At 38.3% G+C, this 23074-nt stretch overlaps 1 protein-coding gene across 1 annotated transcript in view; it reads right to left on the reverse strand.

Moving 5' to 3' along the window:
• Nucleotides 1-2646: 2646 nt before the first annotated feature.
• LOC126195663 (cilia- and flagella-associated protein 52-like) overlaps nucleotides 2647-23074 on the reverse strand; it is a 115245-nt gene continuing 94817 nt past the window's right edge. Inside the window, exons 11-12 of the mRNA XM_049934288.1 lie at nucleotides 15649-15886; nucleotides 2647-3154 (exon numbers count right to left, since the gene is read on the reverse strand). Coding sequence (XP_049790245.1) covers nucleotides 2744-3154; nucleotides 15649-15886 — 649 coding nt within the window. The 3' untranslated portion in view covers nucleotides 2647-2743. The remainder of the gene's footprint in view (nucleotides 3155-15648; nucleotides 15887-23074) is intronic.

The raw sequence follows: 23074 nt of genomic DNA on the forward strand, positions 1-23074 counted from the left end.
GTCGCGCATTATCTTGTTGAAATATGGCTGTGGCCGAGCCCTAAAAGTAAGGAAGGACAACTGGTTCCAGCACCTCGGATATGTAGCGCCGGCTATTTAAAGTACCGGCAATGCGTACTAGAGGCGTGCGAGAGTAATATCCAATACCGCCCCATACCATAATACCCGGTGCAAGACCAGTGTGGTGGTGCATAATGCAGCTGTCCAGCATCCTCTCTCCACGGTGTCTCCACACTCGAATCCGACCATCGTGGTGCTGCAGACAGAAGCGTGCCTCGTCAGTAAAGACAACGTCATTCCATTCTGCCGTCCACATCCGTCTGTCATCACACCATTGGCGACGGAGACGTCTGTGGTTCTGCGTCAATGGTAGACGAAGCAATGGACGTCTTGCGGACAGACCACTCTGCTGTAAACGGCGTCGAATGGTACGCGCAGACACTGGATGATGCGTTACAGACGCAATGTGCTGTGCTATGGTTCGGGATGTCACTGAGCGATCCGTCACTGCCATGCGCACAATTTGCCTATCAGCACGTGCAGTGGTGCACCGAGGTGGATGCGATCGACCACGTCGGTCCGTCGTACCCTCCTGCATCCAACGGTCACATATCCGCATTACAGTTGTTTGGTTTCGTCCAACACGACTAGCGATTTCTCTGTATGATAATCCACAATCTCGGTAAGCCACTATCCTTCCTCTGTCGAACTCGGATACTTGATCAAACGATGTTCGTTGTTGTCTACGAGGCATAATTGATCGTCTTGTGAAACAACGACAAGGTAAACACACGTGCCGGACGTACACTCGTCGAAATCGCCAAGCCTTAAATGGCGCTATGAGGTGGCGCCACAGGCGCACGTGATGTGCGTCTGCGCTGAAATTCTAATCAGTTGGATATCTCATCGCTGCAAACCCATGGTGTAAATTTCACTTGATTCGGATGCTTCCTTCAGGGTGTTGCATTTACGGTGGCCAGCAGTGTATGTACATGAGCACTGTCACCAACTACTATATTAAATGTGCCAGTTTCATATGCCCTTAATGCCATTAAAAGTTCATCCATTGATGGTATCAGTTTATTTTGATAGCAGGAAATTCTGACCTATTGTATTTATGGCTTATTAACCACACACTGTTTATTTTGAAAGACAGAATCTCTCCTCAAACTTCCTGTCTCCATAGTCTTCAAAATTAATTCCCCTTACCACAAGTAAAATAATATGATGACAATTTACATGGTAAATATATAACAATTCTTCATCCTTGATCCCATCCAAAACATCAAAATGTGCTGCCATGATTAAATCAAGATAATCAATCTCTAACCTTGGTTAACTTTAACCATGATTAACTCCATCAATTAATTTTCAGTTTCCATGTGACATCTCTGCCACAGCACACATCTCCACGAAATGTATATTTTCAGCATTTTACAAAACGATTTCACCCTTATCTGCACTCCTGTCGTTCAAGGGCTACTACCTTCTCCACAAATCCAGTAGATGAGCTCATTTTGTGTGGGTTAGTGTGTTATGGTGCCTGTGCTGGCTGTTGGATGACATAACAAGGCACCAGATAATAATAGCTCACTAGTGTCACAGGTGTGATAAGTGAGTTGGGATTGCAACCACTAAAATAGAAACGTTTTTCATTGTGGCGAGATCTTTTCAAGAAATTTTAATCACCAACTTTATCCTCTGAATGTAAAAATATTTTGTTGTTGCCAGCCTACAAATAACAGTGAAACAAAAGAAATTAGAGCTTCATCTGAAAGATTTAAGTGTTCATTATTCTCATGTACTGTTAGATAGTGGAACATTAGAGAAATAATTCTTGAGTTTCTCCCGGCGTATTTGATAATCAAAATATCCACAGGTGTGCTGCCAGTCTATAGTGTCCAATGGGCACAATATTTCGGTGATCATACATGTCGCCATCATCAGGTGAACTGACGGACAGGAGCTCAGTCCGTCAGTTCACCTGATGATGGCGACATGTATGATCGCCAAAATATTGTGCCCGTTGGACACTATAGACTGGCAGCACACCCGTGGATATTTTGATTATTAGAGAAATAGTCTGAATAGTCTGAAGTTGGTTTGAAGAACCCCCTGCCAGTCACTTAATTTTGAGTTGCATAGTAGTCACGTAGTTATAGGTGTAGATTTTAAAATGTTTTACAATGAAGCCATACTTAATATCAGCTGGATCCAATGACACTTGTGTCTTATTCTATGTCCATTTACATCATAGTAAAGGCTTAATAAACCCTTAATTCTGCAACTGGTTGGCTGTTATATTCCAATCCTATCAAGTTTCTAAGTGCACCACTGCTGAAGTGCAACCATGTTTAAAATTCTGTTAATAATGAGTGAAGTGCAGTATATTACTCACTGAATTTACAGTTTATTTGGAAAAGAGAACTGTGGCCTTGCATGAGTATTTGCAACAATTCTTATAAAATAATAAATAAATAAATAAAAGACAGATACCAAACTGGAGATATAATAAAATTTGACAACTATCTGATTTGTATAAAACCAATATAAGTGTTTTTTATTTTATATTATTTGTAATTGTAGCTTCCATTGATTTGAATAATATATAATGCACAAAAACACATTATGAATGAAAAGATGCATACCACTTGGCTAGTTATGTTGGTTTGATGAGCAAGTTGAACATGAAAGTGGAGGAGATGTAGCAGCTGAATGGAATGCCAGAGCTGGCCGAACATCATTAATTCTTCTGTTTACTGAGTAATTGATTAGCTCTAGAAGAACATCCCTTCACCCCTTTGTTCCTTGTCTTCTGATCACTGGCATTAATGTTGTTTTCTGTTGGTTTCTCAACTACCGATTTTAATTTACTCCGACCATTTTCCTCCATATGAGAGACTTTTTGTTGAGCTGCCTTTTTTGAGGTGACTTTGTCTTGGCTCCTAGAGCTGAGTGACGACATTCTGCTGGAAATGCTCTCTCTGTCAACGTCATCATCTGGCCGAGAAGGTGGGCACTTCCAGTGAAATATTCCTCCATCTGCACTCACACTCACAATGTAGCTACCATCGGGTGAAAAGCGTACAGCAGTTATGACTGCTGCATGCCCCCTGCCAATATCAGTTGAGATTCCTTCTTTGTACTTCCAAAGCTGAAATACATGATTTCTTATGACATAAGTTAGTACTTATGAGAACAAGTAAACTGTAGTGAAAAATATTTAACAGCCTTCACACATTGTAACTGATACTCTACAAATTATTTATTACAGCAAAAAAGATGTCTCTTCAGCTTACCTAAAGTGCAAGAATAATACAGTATTGTCAACAGAAACAAAGCCAGTCTCTCATTACAGAGAATTATTTTTCCCTGTGCAGAAAAATCAATAGTAGATTAAGCAGTGCATTCATTCATTCATTCACATATGCTTCATGTTCCACAAATGTCATAAAGAAGGAATACCTTCAGGTTTGTGGAATGTGTCGAGGTATACATTAACATAAGCCAAGCCACCATAGAAATTCAAGCTTTATGCTGTATTAAGAATACTGATTAATCTATCAGTGATGATTTTTCTGCGTAGGGATAAATAATTCTCTGTAATGAGACATTGGTTTTGTTTCTGCTGTCTATTCTGTATTATTCTTGAACTTTAGGTAAGCTGGAATGGCATTTTTGCTGTAATTAATAATTTGTGGGTATCAGTTACCGTGCATGATGGCTGTTAAATATTTTTCACTACAAACACTATAATGGTTAATGCTATTCACACTTAGACCATCTAAATTTAATCCAGTAAATTAGTAAGAAAGCTACCATTTTGAAAAAAAGTGTGTTTTATGATATAGCTGCTGCTTATCTGCTATTAGTGGCTTAATATTTACTTGATTACAAAGGTTTTTTTTTTTCAATGAAAATATCTGTTTACTTCTGTAAATATTGATCTCAAGTTTGGGAATCCGTTTTTAGAGATTAAAAAGATATTTTCTTTGAAAAATATCATCCATTTTTAAGCTAGTTCCATTGCTGAAAGCTGGTTGTTGATCCACTGTTGGCTTTCTAGACCTATCACAGCTTCACTTGCGTCAACTGTTGACTCTTATTTGCAGTGAGATAGCTCCATCAGCACCACAAGGAATTTATGGAAGACCTTGTGATGGTCTTTCTCAATATAGAAAAGGTATGTGATAACCTCTATAGAAGGAAGGTCTAGGAAACACAAGAAAAGAAGGGAGTGGAAAAAGAGGCAACAGACAAAGTGAAGTAGATGTATTGAAGAAGTCTGAGTTGCGTGAAAATGGGAAATAAAAGGATAGATTGGTTCCAGCAAACAAATGATGTAAAACAGGGCTGTGCATTGTCATATCTCCTCTTCATTGTGAGATAATAACTAATGTCGCAGGAAAAACTGGAGAAGACAAGATGAAAGCAATGGTGTTTGCAGATGACATGATGATATGGGTAAACAAGGATAGAGAAGATTCAGGAACAGCTGGATGCTTTGGAAGGAACTGTGAAATGGTATGGAATGAAATTTAATGTAAAAAAATTTGAGATCCTGGTTACAACTACAAAGAAATATGGATCAACTACTGTATTAAGGATTGGAGGTGGACAACTAAAGGAGGTGGAAAATGTCAAGTACTTGGGATGTGTGACAGAGGAAAATGAAAGAAATGAGAAGAATGTGGCAGACTGGCAGACGCATTCCTCGAACTGTTATTAGCCTGGTAGGGCAGGAGTAACAAGGAGAGACAGGACATGGAATGAAAGGGTAAGAGAAATAGTGAAAGAGGAGAGCAGGATAGAAAAATTGTTTCTAATATGGTACAGGCACTTAAATAGAATGGAAAATAAGAAGATTCCCAAGAAGATGCGTGGTATGGAGATGTGAAGGAACAACCAACAGGAAGACCAAAGGATAGATGGCTGAAAGGTGTGAAGGTGTGTGTTGTAAAAAGAGACAAGGCCTGGATTAGACTGAATACAGAAAGATGGTGGGAAAACTGGACTAGATGGTGAGGTTTACATTCCAAACAGACACAGCTTGGAGCTGGAAAGAGTTCAAGATGATGATGAGGAAGAAGAAGAAATACTGAGTCCTGTTTACAGCACATTATTACTTGTCACACAGCTTTATAAAAAACACTGTTGCTTGCCAGAGAGCTAACAGTGCTTTTCAGTCAATGACTCCAAATATAAAGGTTATTTGCAGAAATACTAGCTAATGATGTATGTTTTATAATTTCGTTTGAGATAGTATAGATTCCTAATTTCTTGCTTTATGTAACTGTGAGTTTATTGAGGATCTTATCAACAGAGTACACTCATTCTGAAACCTGGATGAGGAGGCAGTGTCTACCCAAAAGTTATTTGTGTCTGTTGTACTGTGACTATGTGTGTCACAGTTCACCAGAAATCAATTTTTATTGTCAGCAACGAAAACCGTTAGGGTGTAAGTATATTAGGACACGAGTGTAGCAATTCCAAGAGTCTTCAGAATCCTTCTGTGAGGTGTACTGTTACCTGCTATACACAACAATCACACTGCTCAATTCTGCTGAATGTGCATTAGACAGAAATTGACATGGAATGTGGGATTGTTTGGGCCAGACTCAGTATCAGTAAGCTCACCTCATTATGTAACTGAAAACTTTAGAGAAAACTTCAGTTTACTTATAAGTTCCCCAGTCATACTGTAACCATTGGTGGAGACTTAAATCATCTAAAAATTAATTGGGAAAAATACGCTTTTGTTTGTGGTAGCTGTCATAATATGTCCGGTGAAATGTTACTAAATGCCTTCTCTCAAAACTACTTATAACAGACTGTTAGGAATGGCACTAATAATGAGGATTACTGGATCATATAGGCCTGACCTATTTGAAGACATCCACCTTGAAAAAGCAGGGTGGCACCAGTAGGTCAGTGCAGTGTTGCATTGGTGTCAGTAGAAAAGCAATTTTGTAATAACTCGTCGTGTAAAAAATGTAAAAAACGTGTGATGGAGGGCAATCCTATCTGCGAAGTGCAAGTTTTGGTCACATGAAAGGTGTGCGAACATAAACCTGAAGTTCGTAAATGACAATATTTGTTGGACCTGTGGTGATTGTGTGCATGACAAACATGAAAATCTTCTCAATGTGGTACACACAAAAAGAGAAATTATTAAGTTATTAAACAGTGATATTGAAACTGTCAAGAAATAGTGTTCCTGAAACAAGAAGACAAAAAACTCTTAAGAGAAAAAAGTTTGTGGTCTAGTGGAAACAGTGGCGTAAAATAGCCACAAAACAGTGTTATTGATATTGTTAAACGTGATCTGCAAACCAAAAAGTTGTTATTTATGACGAAACGTAATATCGAACTCCGAATATGTCGAAACTACAAATAAATTTTTGTGGACTGCAGTACGCCTTAAGTCCAAAACCAGAACACGAAACCATCAAGAAAGTGAAAAACAAAAACAAAGCACTAGAAATGGTGCGCCAGTTACATCGAATTAGTTTTCAGCACTAGACTCAGCCAACGAAGCAACGAAAGTAAATATAATGAATCCTCTGATAAAGGCCGAAACAGAAAAATTCTAACGCATGGAAGCACAAAAAAGTTATTAGACCTACTGTATGCAGACAGCAATGGGAAAAGCCTTTCAGCTCCTGTTCATGAAGCTTTATACAATGAGTATTCTGTACTTGTAAAAGTTAAACCCAGAGCTACATTAAGCGCTATAGTCGTGCATTTATCAGAAACAAATAATCTGGAAAAAGAGGATCACGTTTTAATCATTGGTGGTGCCAACTATGTTTATAAAAGCGAGAGCGAGTCAGCACTCACAGTTTTCAGGAAGTTAGTGCCAAAACTGTGCAACACAAATGTTGTCACGACATGATCTTCTGCAATGGTCGTGTGTTAATACAGGAATTGAGCGATATAATTTAGAACTGCTGAAACTATGTAAGAAACTAAATCAGATGCACTTCCTAAACATAAGCTAACTGCACCGTGAAGAACATACCAAGCACGGACGTCACTTAAACAGAAATGAAAAGCTCAATTTAGTGAACTAGATAATGGAACTTTGTAAGGAGCTGCATAAAACCATGGTCCCAATCATCTAAGATTATAATCAACGAGTTTTATTAGGCTCAGTTTCAAACAACACGATTTTACTGAACTAAACTCCTTGGTCTGGAAAGAACCAAGAACCGACTTGGAAGTGAGTAACTTGTCATTACAGTGTAGTATTAAAGGCTTGTGTAATAATTAGACTGATTCAGAATATCATGTCACAAAGTTCTGTAAAATATCAGTGCCCTTTAGGATAATGCATCTAAATGTGCAGTACAGTATCTTAGGAATCAACTCAATTTGCTGCAAGTATTTGTGGTTGAGAATTCACCATACCCGGTACCTGTTAGTAATTACAGAACATGGACTAAAAGACAATGAAATTGAGTATGACAAATTAGATGGTAGTGTTAGCAGATAGTTACTGCAGGCAACAACACAAAGGGTTGTGGCTATATTTGTAAATAAACATCTTCCATTTAAGAAAATCTCATTTGTTGAACAATACTGCAAAGAAGGAAGAATTGAAATGGCTGGAGTTGTGGTCCACATAAACACTCATTCAAGAAGGTTAGCTAAACATAAAGTTATTGGTATGTACCACCCACCTAATACAGATGTGTTGTACTATCTTGATAGACTTAAAACGGCAATTAGACAAAAATGCCCCACTGACCTTAGCGCAGTTGGAGATTTGAATATGGATGCTAACTCCAGCAGTATAACCTACTTGAAAATAACAGATACATTAAACTCATATAATCTCACAAATATAGTGAACTCTTGACACTGGAGTAATAGAGTCAAGCTCCAGTAAGATAGATTATGTAGTAGTCAACAAAAACATAAAAGACAGTGTTAACTTTCAAAGTGTTGATTTTTATTACTCAGATCACTATTGTCAGGTGTTAGAATATTTAAGGTTAGCTGTACCAACAGCAACAAAGATAACTGAGAAGAAATGGATCCTGAATAGCACCAACATCAGTGCCTTCAAAACTAAGTTAGCAGCGGATAAATGGGACACTATTTACCAAACTGAAGGGTCAGAAAGCAAATAGGAAAAATTTTATAGGACAGTGCTGAAGCATCTCAAAGAAATAACCAAGTCTCATCTTGAAAGTAATACTAAGCTGAAACTTAAACCTAGGCTGATTAAGTTAAGGCAGAATGTCTATGATCTTGACTGTTTATATAAGGAAACAAAGATACATACATTTAAGGAAAAGTACAATCAAGCCAAAGACCTTTTACACTTGAGGAAACAGATAAACAATGATGCAATAGATCGTTCAGCCAACATAGGTAAGGCATCCTGGAGACTAATCAATAAGCATCGTAAAGTCACCAGCAAGGAACAGAGTGAAGCAGTTAGCATTAGACATGAGGGCCATCTAGTGAAAGAACCAAATGAAGTATGTAATTTATTCAATAAGCATTTTATCTTTCCCTTTGACCAACCAGCCCCTATTATAGATCTACTGCTGGCACACCAAACGATGTCACAGATGGTACACAGCTCAAATTTATGGTGGTGAATCAACAGGAAATGTTTAACACAATACAAAAGCATCTGGATGGGACGGTATCTCAAGTGTGGTGTTAAATAAATGTGCCAATGAAATAACTGAACCGCTTACCTATCTTATCGGCTGTAGTATTTATGAAAATTTATATCCAAATGCCTTAAAAATAAGTGTAATACAGCCAATCCATAAGAAAGGAAATAAAGAAGAAGTTTCAAATCGTAGACCAATATCACCAATCCTTGCCTTCAGTAAAATATTTGAAACAGTTAGCCTATCACAACTCACAACATTTTTCTCAAGACACAAAATGCTTACCAAATCACAGTATGGGCTTAGGAAAGACCTAAGCATGGCCACTGCTGTAACCAGTTTCTTCCATGAAGTATATAACAATATAGAATGGGGTATGCACACAGCTAGAATATTCCTTGACCTGAGCAAAGCTTTTGACTCAGTAAACCATGAGCTTCTCTTAAAAAAACTGTGAGCATACAATATCAGTGATGCATAAATGAAACTTGTATCCACCTATCTGGTGAATTGGAAACAGTGTACCAAACTTACACATCAAATTGACAATAAGGTCTTAAATTTATGGTTCTAGGCACTACAGTCTGGAACCGCGTGATCGCTACGGTCGTAAGTTCGAATCCTGCCTCGGGCATGGATGTGTGTGATGTGCTTAGGTTAGTTAGCTTAAGTAGTTCTAAGTTCTACAGGACTGATGGGCAAGTCCTATAGTGCTCAGAGCCATTTGAACCATTTTTATCTTAAATTTTAAATCCACAAGTGAAACAGTGGCGCAGGGAGTCCCTCAAGGCTCAGTTCTTGGACCTTCCCTCTTTTTAGCATATATTAATGACGTATGCCCCATTAACTCACACGTAAATTATACTGATGACTCCTCAGTTTATTTCATGGTAAAGATTGTGAGGAACTGAGATTTTCAGCAAGTAATGGGATACTAGAATTATGTTCATATTTTCATGCACAAGGATTAAAGGTCAATGTAAATAAATCCCAGATGCGAATATTTACGACTGGCAGCTCACACCACTCATGCGTAAATGAGGTATGCGGCACAGCAGCAGAGGAAGCAGATGATTGTAAATTTCTAGGGGTCCATCTGGACTCAAACCTCCCTTGGATTAGCCACATTAATGCTGTATGTTAAAAAGTCAGCAATGGGCTGCATCTTCTTAGCCAACTGTCCAAAATACTGCCCACCCACACACTTAAAACTGTGTATTATGGGACAATCTATCCCCATCTTAGCTACTGTATAGAAATATGGGGTTGTGCTGCATACATTCACGCTAACAGAATACTAATGCCACAAGAAAGAGGGTTAAGGATTGTACATGGACTAGGCTATAAAGACTCCTGCCGTGGTGTTTTTAGACAACACAAGTACTTCACCTTATACTCTTTGTATCTTTAAAAATCAATTACTTTTTCTGTCTCGCAGAAAACTGAGGTAACTAAATGTAGTGATATATATGAGCATGACACCAGGTCCAAAGAGAATTACTACTGACAAAGTGCAAGATTAAAAATGATGGACAAAAGCCCATTGGCGTACCCAGCAAGGGGTGGGGGGGGGGGGGGAGGCAGCTGCCCCCCTCTAGAAGATATTTGAACTTGTTCGTGCAGATCCGGGAGTAATTTTTTCGTCTTCGGCACGTTACTGTCGGCAAATCCTAGAAGATTATTACTGAATTAAAAAGTTGTATATTTAAACAAGTGCATTCTTATATTTAAAATGTTTATTGAAAGCAGTTTTTCACTAGTTTACTGTTTTATTTAATAAGAAGTGCTGTATGTTGTCTCGAGTCCTTGTTTCCTGAGACTAGTTTGACCTGTCCCCCCCCCCCCCCCCCCCATTCAGATCCTGGGTACGCCCTTGCAAGAGCCCATATACTAATGGACTAATATGGTATAATAAACTGCCAGAGTCAATGAAAAACAGTAATAAAAAGCAATTCAAATCAAAACTAAGAGAATTCTGAATTGAAAAATATCTCTTTCACTCACGAATTTTAAATGGTTAAGTTTAAGAGCCGTAAAATAATGTATAAAAAATAATTGGCTGTATTAATATGTGTGAGATGTAATGTATTTTGACAAACATCAATTTAGTGTTTAATTACAACCTGTAAGGCTAAGATCTAAATATATTTTATGTTTGTAACTGTACTTGATGTTTGCAAAAGCCATCATATTGATGACTCCATGCAAAAGAATGTAAATAAATAAATAAAGTATCAGTGACCATGATTCTTTTGTAGTAGCAATAATTACCAAAATTAAAAAGGACAATTACAACAAGCAGAAAGATATAACTGTTCAGTAAACTAGATAAAAAAATCACTAGTGTCACATCTCAGTGAGGAACTTGAAATGTTCAGCAAAGGGCAGGAGCATGTAGAGGACCTAAGGTTCAAGTTTAAAAGAATTGTTGAACATGCACTGGACAGATATGTACCCAATATAACAGTTCATAATGGGAATGCTCTATAATTTACAGTTACTGTAAAGAAACAGATTACTGCGTAATACATGTAAAACAAGCGAGATATGAATGAAACACATTTGGCTGTCAAGAGAGCAATGCATGATGGCTTCAGTGACTATTGCAGCAGAATATTGTTGAAAGATATTTCACAAAACCCAAAGAAATTCTGGTCATATGTTAACACTGTCAGTGGCACCAGAGTTAATGTCCATTCCCAAACAAATTAGACAGGAACGAGATTGAGGGTACCAAAGCAAGAGCTACATTTTGATATGTTCCTTCAGAAAGGAAAACCCAGGTGAACTGCTCCAATTTAATCCTCGCACCACTGAAAAGATGAATGAAATAATTGTTAGTGTTAGTAGTGTTGAGAAACAGCTGAAATCGTTAAAATCAAACAGAGCTCGATGGAATTTTTATCAGATACTATATTGGAGCTGCAGCTGTTAGCCCTATCACAGATCCTGAACAAACAACCGTGCCCAGCTGTTGGAAAAAAGCGGACGTCACACACATCTACAAGAAGGGTAGTAGAAGTGATCCACATAACTAACTTCCAGTATACTTGACACTGATTTGTTGCAGAATCTTATAACATAATCTGAGCTCAAACATAATGAGGTATCTTGAACAGAATGACCTCAATGCCAACCACCATGGGTTCCACAAACCTTTATCGTGCAAAATCCAACTTGCACTTTCCTCACATGAGATACTGGCAGCTTTGGATCAAACCTGTCAGGTAGATGCAATATTTAGTGATTTCTGAAAAGCACACCTACAATTATTGTCAGAAGTATGATCATATGGGACATCAAGTGAAATTTTGTGATTGGACTGGGGGCTTTTTGATAGGGAGAACACAGTATGTTGCCCTGGTTGGAGAGTCTTTGTCAGATATGTAGAAGTAACGTAGGGTGTGCAGCAGGGAAGTGTGCTGGGTCCATTGCTGTTGATGTTGTATATTAAAGACTTTGCATATAGTATTAATAGTAACCTCAGGCTTTTGTAGATGATACAGTTATCCATGATGAAGTTTGGTCTGAAAGAAGCTGCATAAATATTCAGTCAGATCCTGATAAGATTTCAAAGTGGTGCAATGACTGGCAACTGGTTTACATGTTCAGAAATGTAAAATTATGCATTTCACAAAACTAAAAAATATAGTATGCTATGACTATAATGTCAATGAACCACTGTTGGGATCAGCCAATACCTGGTTGTATCACTTTGTAGGGGTATGAAATGGAATAATCATATAGGCTCACTTGTAGGTAAAGCAGATGGTAGACTCTTGAAGATAGATATAAAGAAAGTCTCTTGGTAAAATTTCAAGAATAGGCATTAAATGATGACACCAGGAATATACTACAACCCCTCTGTATTCCTTGCATAGGGATCATGAGCATAAAATTAGAATAATACTGCAAGCACAAAAGCATTCAGACAATCATTCTCCCTGCAATCCATATGTGAATGGAATGGGAGGATCCTAATAATGGGTACAATAGGACATACCCTCTTCCATGCAGCTCACAGTGACTTGTGGAATATAGATGTAGTTTTTCTTTTGGTGCACTCTCCCAGAATACAGTTCCATAAGGCACGGGGAGGCGAAAATATGCTAACTGATCCAATAATCTAACTCTCTCAGCTCAACACAATGAGAGATGCTTCTAATGGCGTAACATGTGGATCTGTTCTTCTTGGTTAGTTTACTGACATGTTGACTCCACTTTAATTTTTAAAATGGACCCCAAGGAATATAACATACTGTGCTTCATTTAGTGAATGGCCATTAATGTCTACCCCTGGTGCTAAAAGGAAATTACTGCTTGTTTGAATTGCACATATGAGCCAAAGAATGAGGAAAAAATTCCTTGTAAATGGAAGTGTCAGCTTTTACAGACCTGTTATGTGGAAATAAGAGTATGTTGACAAATTTGAGATAAGAAGCAGTCATGAATGATGTCAAACAAGGGGAAACCCCCTAGTAATATACCATGAAAGGTAATTGCAGTTACCTCTATTATGGACTAACAATTCACAAATAAGACAAACAACTGTTTTAATTCATTCATTTTCACACTATGAACCATGAAAATCATATCAACAGAGGTGTTGAGTAAAAACGATAGCAGCCACAACTGTGCAGCAGAGTGATGGTCAATGGAAATAGAGGTTCTCATTAGAGAAAAACGAAATGCATTCCTTCAGTGGTTGAATAATAAATCAGAAGAAACAAGATCAATACACAAGGAAAAGAAGAATGAAGTGATGAACAAAATAAGGATGGCAAAAAATGAAGCATGGGAAAGAACATGTGCCAAGGTTAATAGCAAATTAGGATTTGGGAGAGCAAAAGAAGCATGGTCAGTATTAAAAGGGCTTCGACAGGATACAAAAAGCAAAACCAATGTCCAACTGATAACACAAAAGAAATGGGAAGAGTATTTCCAAAAATTATTAAATGAGGACAGAGAATATCTAGAAAATGGAACAGTGGACGAAAATGGACATGAAGATGATGACATCCAGATTCTAGAAAGTGAAGTACTTCAGGCATTGAGAACAGGAAAGAAAGGTAAATCACCTGGACCAGGCAATATCAATCTGGAGTGTCTGAAATATGGTGGTGACAAAATTATGAAACTGGTACACTGTAACACAGTTCTTCAACAAAACAATACATGGAGATTCGATACCCAACGAGATGAAGCTAGGTTACATTAATACCATATTTAACAAAGGTGATGGCAAAATTTGTTCACACTATCGAAGAATTTGTGTTACAAAGACATTAATGAGAATTTTTGCAAAAGTAATTAAAAACAAACTGGAAAAAAATTTTAAAACCCAAGAAGAACAATGGGGTTTCATGGGTGGGAGATCATGTGTAGAGCATATTTTCACATTACAACAGATTTTGGACGAACATAGGGAAAAATCAAAAAATATAGGATTAATTTTCATAGATCAAGAAAAAGTGTAGGCCTATGATACTGTTCCAAGAAAATTACTTTGGAGAGCACTACATACGGCAAACATAAACCCTTCCTTGATTAAAATAATACAACAGATGTATAAAGATAACATCTGCCAAGTGAAAATGGGTAATAAGCTTCCACAGAAATTCAGAACAAGCAAAGGTCTTTTACAGGGCTGTCCCATGTCACCATCATTATTTAAAACCTATATAGATATTAGCCTTAGAACATGGTCTCATAAATGTAACAGTATGGGATTAGAAATAAGAGATGGAGTTTACCTACATCATTTATTGTTTGCTGATGATCAAGTAGTCAAAGCACAAGAAGGGGAGCATGCTAACTATATGTGCAATCAACTAGCAGTAGCATACAAAACTTGGGGTTTTTAATTACCAAAAAACAGAATACTTGACTAATGATTCAAATAAGCTATGCATTGAAGGAAAGAAAATCAAAAAGACAAACACTTTCTGTTATTTGGAATCCATTTTAGAATTGAGGGAAAATCAGAGTCAGAAATCAATAAAAGAATTAGTAGCAGATGGAAGGTCATTGGGATGCTTAACTCAGTCTTATGGAACAGGAAGGTAATGAGCAGAACTAAAAAATTAATATAAAAATCTGTATTAGAGAGTGTGGTTCTGTATGGAACAGAGACCTGGACAATTAATCTGAAGCACATTAAAAAATTACAAGCTCTAGAGATGGACTTCTGGAGAAGATCAGAAAGACTCTCCAGGAAAGAGAAGATAAGGAACATCAAAATAATAAGGAGAATGGAAATAAAAGAAAGAATATATGACATAATGGATAGGAAGAAATTACAGTGGTACGGGATAGTATCACGAATGGAGGAAGCCAGAATACCAAAATTGATGCTGGAGTGAGAACCGGAGGTGAGAAGAAGAAGAAGAGGACAACCTATGACCACCTGGCTTCAAAATGTACAGCACACAATGCGGAGAACGGGTACAGAGGAAGATAACACACAAGATCGAAACGCCTGGAGGGATATTTTGAAAATATACTTTAAAAACCTTAATTCTGTGTGTAATAATTTCTGAATAAATTATTGTGTTGGAGATAAGCGTCAGTAATAAGGGAAAGCTCAAAATAATAATAATAAGACATGATTGATAGCAATGTTTCGAAATATATTTTCCCTCATTTCCATGCCATTTTAATCAATCACATTACATGAAACAGTCTCTTATCCAAAGTGTAATGGCTAGTTTGATGGAGCTACCTAATTTTATATTATTTTGCAATGAATGCAAATACAATATGCCTAAGTGGAAGTACTAATGGCAAAAGAGTGTAATTGATGTAAAAAGGGTAAATGATAGTGACTGGAAAAGTGAAAGAGAATGGAATAATTCATTAGGTTAAGGAAGGAAGCATTCTTTCATGAATTCCAACAGGAAGATAAGAAAAACAAAATGAGAAACATGAACAATAAAATATTTAAAAATTCTGATCTCTATAGAGGAAATATAATGTTTGATACTTTAACAAAATTTCACAATATAGGCTTACCAACCTTAACATACATATCACTGCTTGATGTGACAATTGACTTTCCATCTGGAGATATATCAAGTGAAGTCAAGCCCGATGATATTGAACCTTCAAGTGTCCGTATCAGTGAGCCATCAAAAACTTCCCAGTAACAGATCTTGCGATCAGCTCCTACTGTGATGACCTGGACATCACTTGGTATGAAACGTGCACACAGGAATTCTGAATTTGCACTAAGGACCTGTTTTAGAGTTAGGCACCTGCAACAAACTTTGCATGTTAGGAAGATAATTAAATTCCATATGAACAAGGTTTAATATTCTGGTAAATACAATAAAGTGTAGGTCATAGTGAAAGACCAGTTGGGTGTAGTGAAGCTGTGTTCAGATATAATTCATGGATAAAAAACAACTTCATACAAGTAAGTGAAGTGGCTGCCCACCACTAAATGGTCATATTTAATCAACAATATAATCCTCTGTAACAGCCCACCAAGTGTGATTGCTGCAAGTCCTGTGAGAGGATTGGACATTAGTGATTGGAGTTCATGTCATATTTCATGCCTTAACATAGTCTATGCCACTGATATTGTCTCCTGAAAGGGATATAAAATAAGAGCCACAGTTTTGTCCATCATGGACATGTACTTCAAATTTAATCACTCATTAACCTGCATAATCTTGTTTATTTTTAAAATTGTCATGTTTAACAACTCCAGTATTTAGTTGTTGTTGTTGTTGTGGTCTTCAGTCCTGAGACTGGTTTGATGCAGCTCTCCATTCTACTCTATCCTGTGCAGGCTTCTTCATCTCCCAGTACCTACTGCAGCCTACATCCTTCTGAATCTGCTTAGTGTATTCATCTCTTGGTCTCCCTCTACGATTTTTACCCTCCACGCTGCCCTCCAGTACTAAATTGGTGATCTCTTGATACCTCAGAACATGTCCTACCAACCGATCCCTTCTTCTTGTCAAGTTGTGCCACAAACTCCTCTTCTCCCCAATTCTGTTCAATACCTCCTTGCCATTGCCAGTCTACATTTTATATCCTCTATACTTCAACCATGATCAGTTATTTTGCTCCGCAAGTAGCAAAACTCCTTTACTACTTTAAGTGTCTCATTTCCTAATCTTATTCCCTCAGCATCACCCGATTTAATTTGACTAGATTCCATTATCCTCGTTTTCGTTTTGTTGATGTTCATCTTATACCCTCCTTTCAAGACACTGTCCATTCCGTTCAACTGCTCTTCCAAGTCCTTTGCTGTCTCTGATAGAATTACAATGTCATCGGCAAACCTCAAAGTTTTTATTTCTTCTCCATGGATTTTAATGCCTACTCCAAACTCTTCTTTTGTTTCCTTTACTGCTTGCTCAATATACAGATTGAACAGCATCGGGGAGAGGCTACAACCCTGTCTCAATCCCTTCCCAATTACTGCTTCCCTATCATGTCCCTCAACTCTTATAACTGCCATCTGGTTTCTGGACAAATTGTAAATAGCCTTTCGCTCCCTGTATTTTACCCCCGCCACCTTCAGAATTTGAAAGAGAGTATTCCAGTCAACATTGTCAAAAGCTTTCTCGAAGTCCACAAATGCTAGAAATGTAGGATTGGCTTTCCTTAATCTTTCTTCTAAAATAAGTCATAGGGTCAGTATTGCCTCACGTGTTCCAACATTTCTACGGTATCCAAACTGATCTTCCCCGAGGTCAGCTTCTACCAGTTTTTCCATTCATCTGTAAAGAATTCGCATTAGTAATTTGCAGCTGTGACTTATTAAACTGATAGTTTGGAAATTTTCACATCAGCCAACACTTGCTTTCTTTGAGATTGGAATTATTATATTCTTCTTGAAGTCTGAAGCAATTTCGCCTGTCTCATACATCTTGCTCATTAGATGATAGAGTTTTGTTAGGCCTGGCTCTCCCAAGGCTGTCAGTAGTTCTAATGGAATGTTTTCTACTCCCAGGGCCTTGTTTTGATACAGGTCTTTCAGTGCTCTGTCAAACTCTTCACACAGTATCATATCTCCCATTTCATCTTCATCTACCTCCTCTTCCATTTCCATAATATTGTCCTCAAGAACATCACCCTTGTATACACCCTCTATATACTCCTTCTACCTTTCTGCTTTCCCTTCTTTGCTTAGAACTGGGTTTCCATCTGAGCTCTTGTTATTCAGGTAAGTGGTTCTCTTTTCTCCAAAGGTCTCTTTAATTTTCCTGTAGGCAGTATCTATCTTACCCCTAGTGAGATAAGCCTCTACATCCTTACATTTGTCCTCTAGCCATCCCTGCTTAGCCATTTTGCACTTCCTGTTGATCTCATTTTTGAGACGTTTGTATTCCTTTTTGCCTGCTTCACTTACCACCTTTTTTGTATTTTCTCCTTTCATCAATTAAATTCAGTATCTCTTCTGTTATCCAAGGATTTCTACTAGCCCTCATCTTTTTACCTACTGGATCCTCTGCTGCCTTCACTATTTCATTCCTCAAAGCTACCCATTCTTCTTCTACTGTATTTCTTTCCCCCATTCCTGTCAATTGTTTCCTTATGCTCTCCCTGAAACTCTGTACAACCTCTGGTTCTTTCAGTTTATCCAGGTCCTATCTCCTTAAATTCCCACCTTTTTGCAGTTTCTTCAGTTTTAATCTACAGTTCATAACCAATAGATTGTGGTCAGAGTCCACATCTGCCCCTGGAAATGTCTTACAATTTAAAACCTGGTTCCTAAGTCTCTGTCTTTCCATTATATAATCTATCTGAAACCTTTTAGTATCTCCAGGGTTCTTCCATGTATATAACCTTCTTTCATGATTCTTGAACCGAGTATTAGGTATGATTAAGTTATGCTCTGTGCAAAATTCTACCAGGCGGCTTCCTCTTTCATTTCTTAGCCCAATCCATATTCACCTACTACGTTTCTTTCTCTTCCTTTTCCTACTACCGAATTTCAGTCACCCATGACTATTAAATTTTCGTCTCCCTTCACTCCCTGAATAATTTCTTTTATCTCATCATACATTTCATCAATTTCTTCATCATCTGCAGAGCTAGTTGGCATATAAACTTGTACTACTGTAGTAGGCGTGGGCTTCGTGACTATCTTGGCCACAATAATGCGTTCACTATGCTGTTTGTAGTAGCTTACCCGCACTCCTATTTTTTAATTCATTATTGAACCTACTCCTGCATTATCCCTATTTGATTCTGTATTTATAACCCTGTATTCACCTGACCAAAAGTCTTGTTCCTCCTGCCACTGAACTTCACTAATTCCCACTATATCTAACTTTAACCTATCCATTTCCCTCTTTAAATTTTCTAACCTACCTGCCCGATTAAGGGATCTGACATTTCACACTCCGATCCATAGAACGCCAGTTTTCTTTCTCATGATAACGACGTTCTCTTGAGTAGTCCCCGCCCAGAGATCCGAATGGGGGACTATTTTACCTCCGGAATATTTTACCCAAGAGGACGCCAGCATCATTTAATCATACAGTAAAGCCACATGCCCTCGGGAAAAATTACGGCTAAAGTTTCCCCTTGCTTTCAGCCGTTCCCAGTACCACAACAGTAAGGCTGTTTTGTTTAGTGTTACAGGGCCAGATCAGTTGATCGTCCAGACTGTTGCCCCTGCAACTACTGAAAAGGCTGCTGCCCCTCTTCAGGAACCACACATTTGTCTGGCTATCTGTATCGTTGAGGCACGCAAGCCTCCTCATCAACGGCAAGGTCCATGGTTCATGGAGGAGTATTTAGTTATTAGGAACATTTAAAAAATAGAACCCAGGAAGAAAGTAGGCCTACTTGGCTGATTATTCTAATGTAGACTAGCAATAGAAAATCCAGTAATTTAGTTGAAACTGCTTAACAATAGGTCTGTCTGGATTTCAGTTTATACATCTACTGAACAACATGTGGATTCTGTATTATCTTTGCATTTTGGTTCAATGATGGATGCAGTTAGGGACTCAATATCACATAAATGCAAATAATGAAAGTAAATTAAGTAAGATAATTTTAAAATAATTGTTACTACTTTTATATCTCAAATTATGTATGACCTCCTTCATATCATGCCTGACAAAAGAAGTGAACCACACAGAAGACTTGATGAGATGTCAGTATCACTTCACATTACACACACTATCAGCAGGTATATGAATGACTAAAGTTATAATTTTCTGTGACAGATAAAATGGTCACCAGGTTGTGTTAGTGTTGTTCATGTCTAGTGTTGTTTCCAGGCCTGATGAGGCATGTAAGGGGCATGAAACAATGAGATATTGAGTGAGCACTGTAGAGGGCACAGGATGCTGCATGAACATGTGAGATGGTGTTATCAGACCCAACAGTTTAAAAGAGTCCTCACTATTGTTCTCCATTTGGTTGGCCAGTCGAATAGTGCAATATCCAGACTTGTTGAATATACAGATGTGACAGTGGCCCAACGTTGTACTGCATGGCAACATGAGGGCTAACCTACTTATCAAGATTCTGGTCAACCATGTTGACCAACACAAGGGATGATCACCGTACTGGGCACCAAGCACATCATAATCCCTTCACATCTATGCCTGTCATCCACAAAAGCAATTAACACCCTGCAACATTCTGCATCATCTTGCACCATCAATCAGAGACTAACAGCAGTTGAACTAAGGAATGACCATCCAATGCATAGAGTTCCATTAACACCACAACAAAAATGGCTGTTGGGAGTGGTGACATGACTGGGAAGATTCGAGTGCTGATGAATGGTGCTGCATTGCATTCAGTGATAAACTATATTTCTGCACTACTCCAGCTGGCCATCATCTGTGGGTATGGCAGCAACTTGGGGAGTGGTCCCATTATTTCATTGTTTTGGAGAGCACAGCAGTGTTAAACCTGTCATCATGATGTGAGAAGCCATCGGGTATGATTTTGGGTCAGTTGGTAGTGATTAAGGGATTTCATATGGCACAACACTACACCATGGGCATCATGTACTCTCATGTGTTACCTTTTACACAACAGTATTATGGTGCCATTTTTCTACAGGACGTTGTTCACCCATACATGGCACTTGTCACTATGAAATGTCTGCATGATGTTGAGGTAGTACTGTAGCGAGGAAGATCCTCAGATCTGTCCCAGATAGAACATGTGTGGGATCAGCTTGGATGTCAACTCCATCCTAGTGCCAGTATGCAGGATGTTAAGAACCAGTTAAAACAGTTGTGGGCCAACTTACCATAGGAGAGAATACAACAGCTTTATTTCATCCTTCATAACCAAATCAGGGCATGCATCCAGGCCAGAGGGCATGCAATCTCATAATGGTAAGTGGGCAAGCATACCCATTGTCAAGGTTTGGTGAATCATGTCTGACCCTCAAAGGGAGGATCACCCTACTGTGCACCAAGCACATCATAATCACTTTTCATCTATCCCTGTCACCCAGAGAAAAGTAATAGACTACCTGCAACATTCTGTGTCATCCCATAGCATTGGTCAAAGATAGCAGCAGCCAAACTATGGCATTACCATCCCGTGCCTCGGCTGCCATTAACATCACAACACAAATGGCTGCATCTGGAGTGGTTCAGTGTGAATGAAAAGCATGGACTACTGATGAATGGCATCATATTTTCAGCAATGAATTGTGGTTCTGCAGTTCACCAGATCACCAGATGGTGATCATCAGTGACTAAGGTGGCAGCCTGGGGAGAGATCCCATTCTTCCAGTGTTTTGAAGAGGCACAGTGGTGTTATTTGTGGTGTGGGGAAGCATTGGGCATGACCACATGACACAGCTAGTAGTGACTGAGGGAACTCTGATGGTGCAATGGTATGTCAAGCATCCTTGTGCATTATTAATTTTCTCATGTGACAGTATCATTGGTCATTTTCCAGTAGGGCAATTCACATCCTTACAAAGCTGAAATACTCCCATGTCCAGAAAGAACACCAGGTTTGTCCCCAATAGAAGATGTGTGGAATCAGGTTGGACATCAAACCCATCCACCCCAGTGCCAGGACTTCAAGGACCAATTACAATAGCTGTTGGGCAGCTTTCCACAGGAGAGGATACAATGGCTTTATGACACCCTTCCCAACCAAATCAGTGCAAGCATTCGGGAGAGAAACAGTGAAACATTGTATTGATAAGTGGGTTCATACTGCTAAGATCTTTGTAAATGTGACTCACTTCTCTACTCACTCAAATATCATCACATAGCTTCACAAACTGTGAATTTTCATTCCATTTTCTCCTCCCCTTTTGGGTACCTCACCTGTTTTCTCAGGCATTGCAATATAGTTGGCCTTCCACTTCTGATGCTTTTCTTCTGATTCACAGTGTCAGCGAGCAGGGTTAAAAAGAACTGGTACATTCCAGTTGAAAAAAGAAGTAGGCTATCAAACATATGGCTTTGAGCTTGAACCTAAACATCATTGGCTTGCTTAAAGTTGTCCATAGCTATTCCGTAGTCCTATTGAGTACATATGAATTGCACTTTTTTTCACACAACAGTAATGTAAATGCAGTCAGTCTTTTCATTCCTCAATGAATACACTTGAACTTTTATGAGAGATTAAATATTTCACTATGAAACTGGATGAATTCTTAGTGTACTACATGAAATTAATATATTAAAAAATTATGTATGTTCCTGGTAACTCTGTTTCAAATGAAAAAGTCCATTGTTACTAAGTACCATTACATCAGAATGTTGTTGTTGTTGTGGTCTTAAGTCCTGAGACTGGTTAGATGCAGCTCTCCATGCTACTTTATCCTGTGCAAGCTTATTCATCTCCCGGTACCAACTGCTACATACATCCTTTTGGATCTGCTTAGTGTATTCATCTCTTGGTCTCCCTCTACGATTTTTACCCTCCACGCTGCACTCCAATACTAAATTGGTGATCCCTTGATGCCTCAGAACATGTCCTACCACCCGATCCCTTCTTCTAGTCGAATTGTGCCACAAACTTCTCTTCTCCCCAATCCTATTCAATACCTCCTCATTAGTTATATGATCTACCCATCTAATCTTCAGCATTCTTCTGTAGCACCAAACTTCAAAAGCTTCTATTCTCTTTTTGTCCAAACTATTGATCATCCATGTTTCACTTCCATACATGGCTACAATCCATACAAATACTTTCAGAAACGGCTTCCTGACACTTAAATCTATACTCGATGTTAACAAATTTCTCTTCTTCAGAAACGCTTTCCTTGCCATTGCCAGTCTACATTTTATATCCTCTCTACTTTGACCATCATCAGTTATTGTGCTCCCCAAATAGCATAACTCCTTTACAACTTTAAGTGTCTCATTTCCTAATCTAATTCCCTCAGCAACACCTGACTTAATTTGACTACATTCCATTATCTTCGCTTTGCTTTTGTTGATGTTCATCTTATACCCTCCTTTCAAGACACTGTCCATTCC

Source organism: Schistocerca nitens, chromosome 7 (assembly GCF_023898315.1).
Source record: "Schistocerca nitens isolate TAMUIC-IGC-003100 chromosome 7, iqSchNite1.1, whole genome shotgun sequence".
Taxonomy (NCBI): Eukaryota; Metazoa; Arthropoda; class Insecta; order Orthoptera; family Acrididae; genus Schistocerca; species Schistocerca nitens.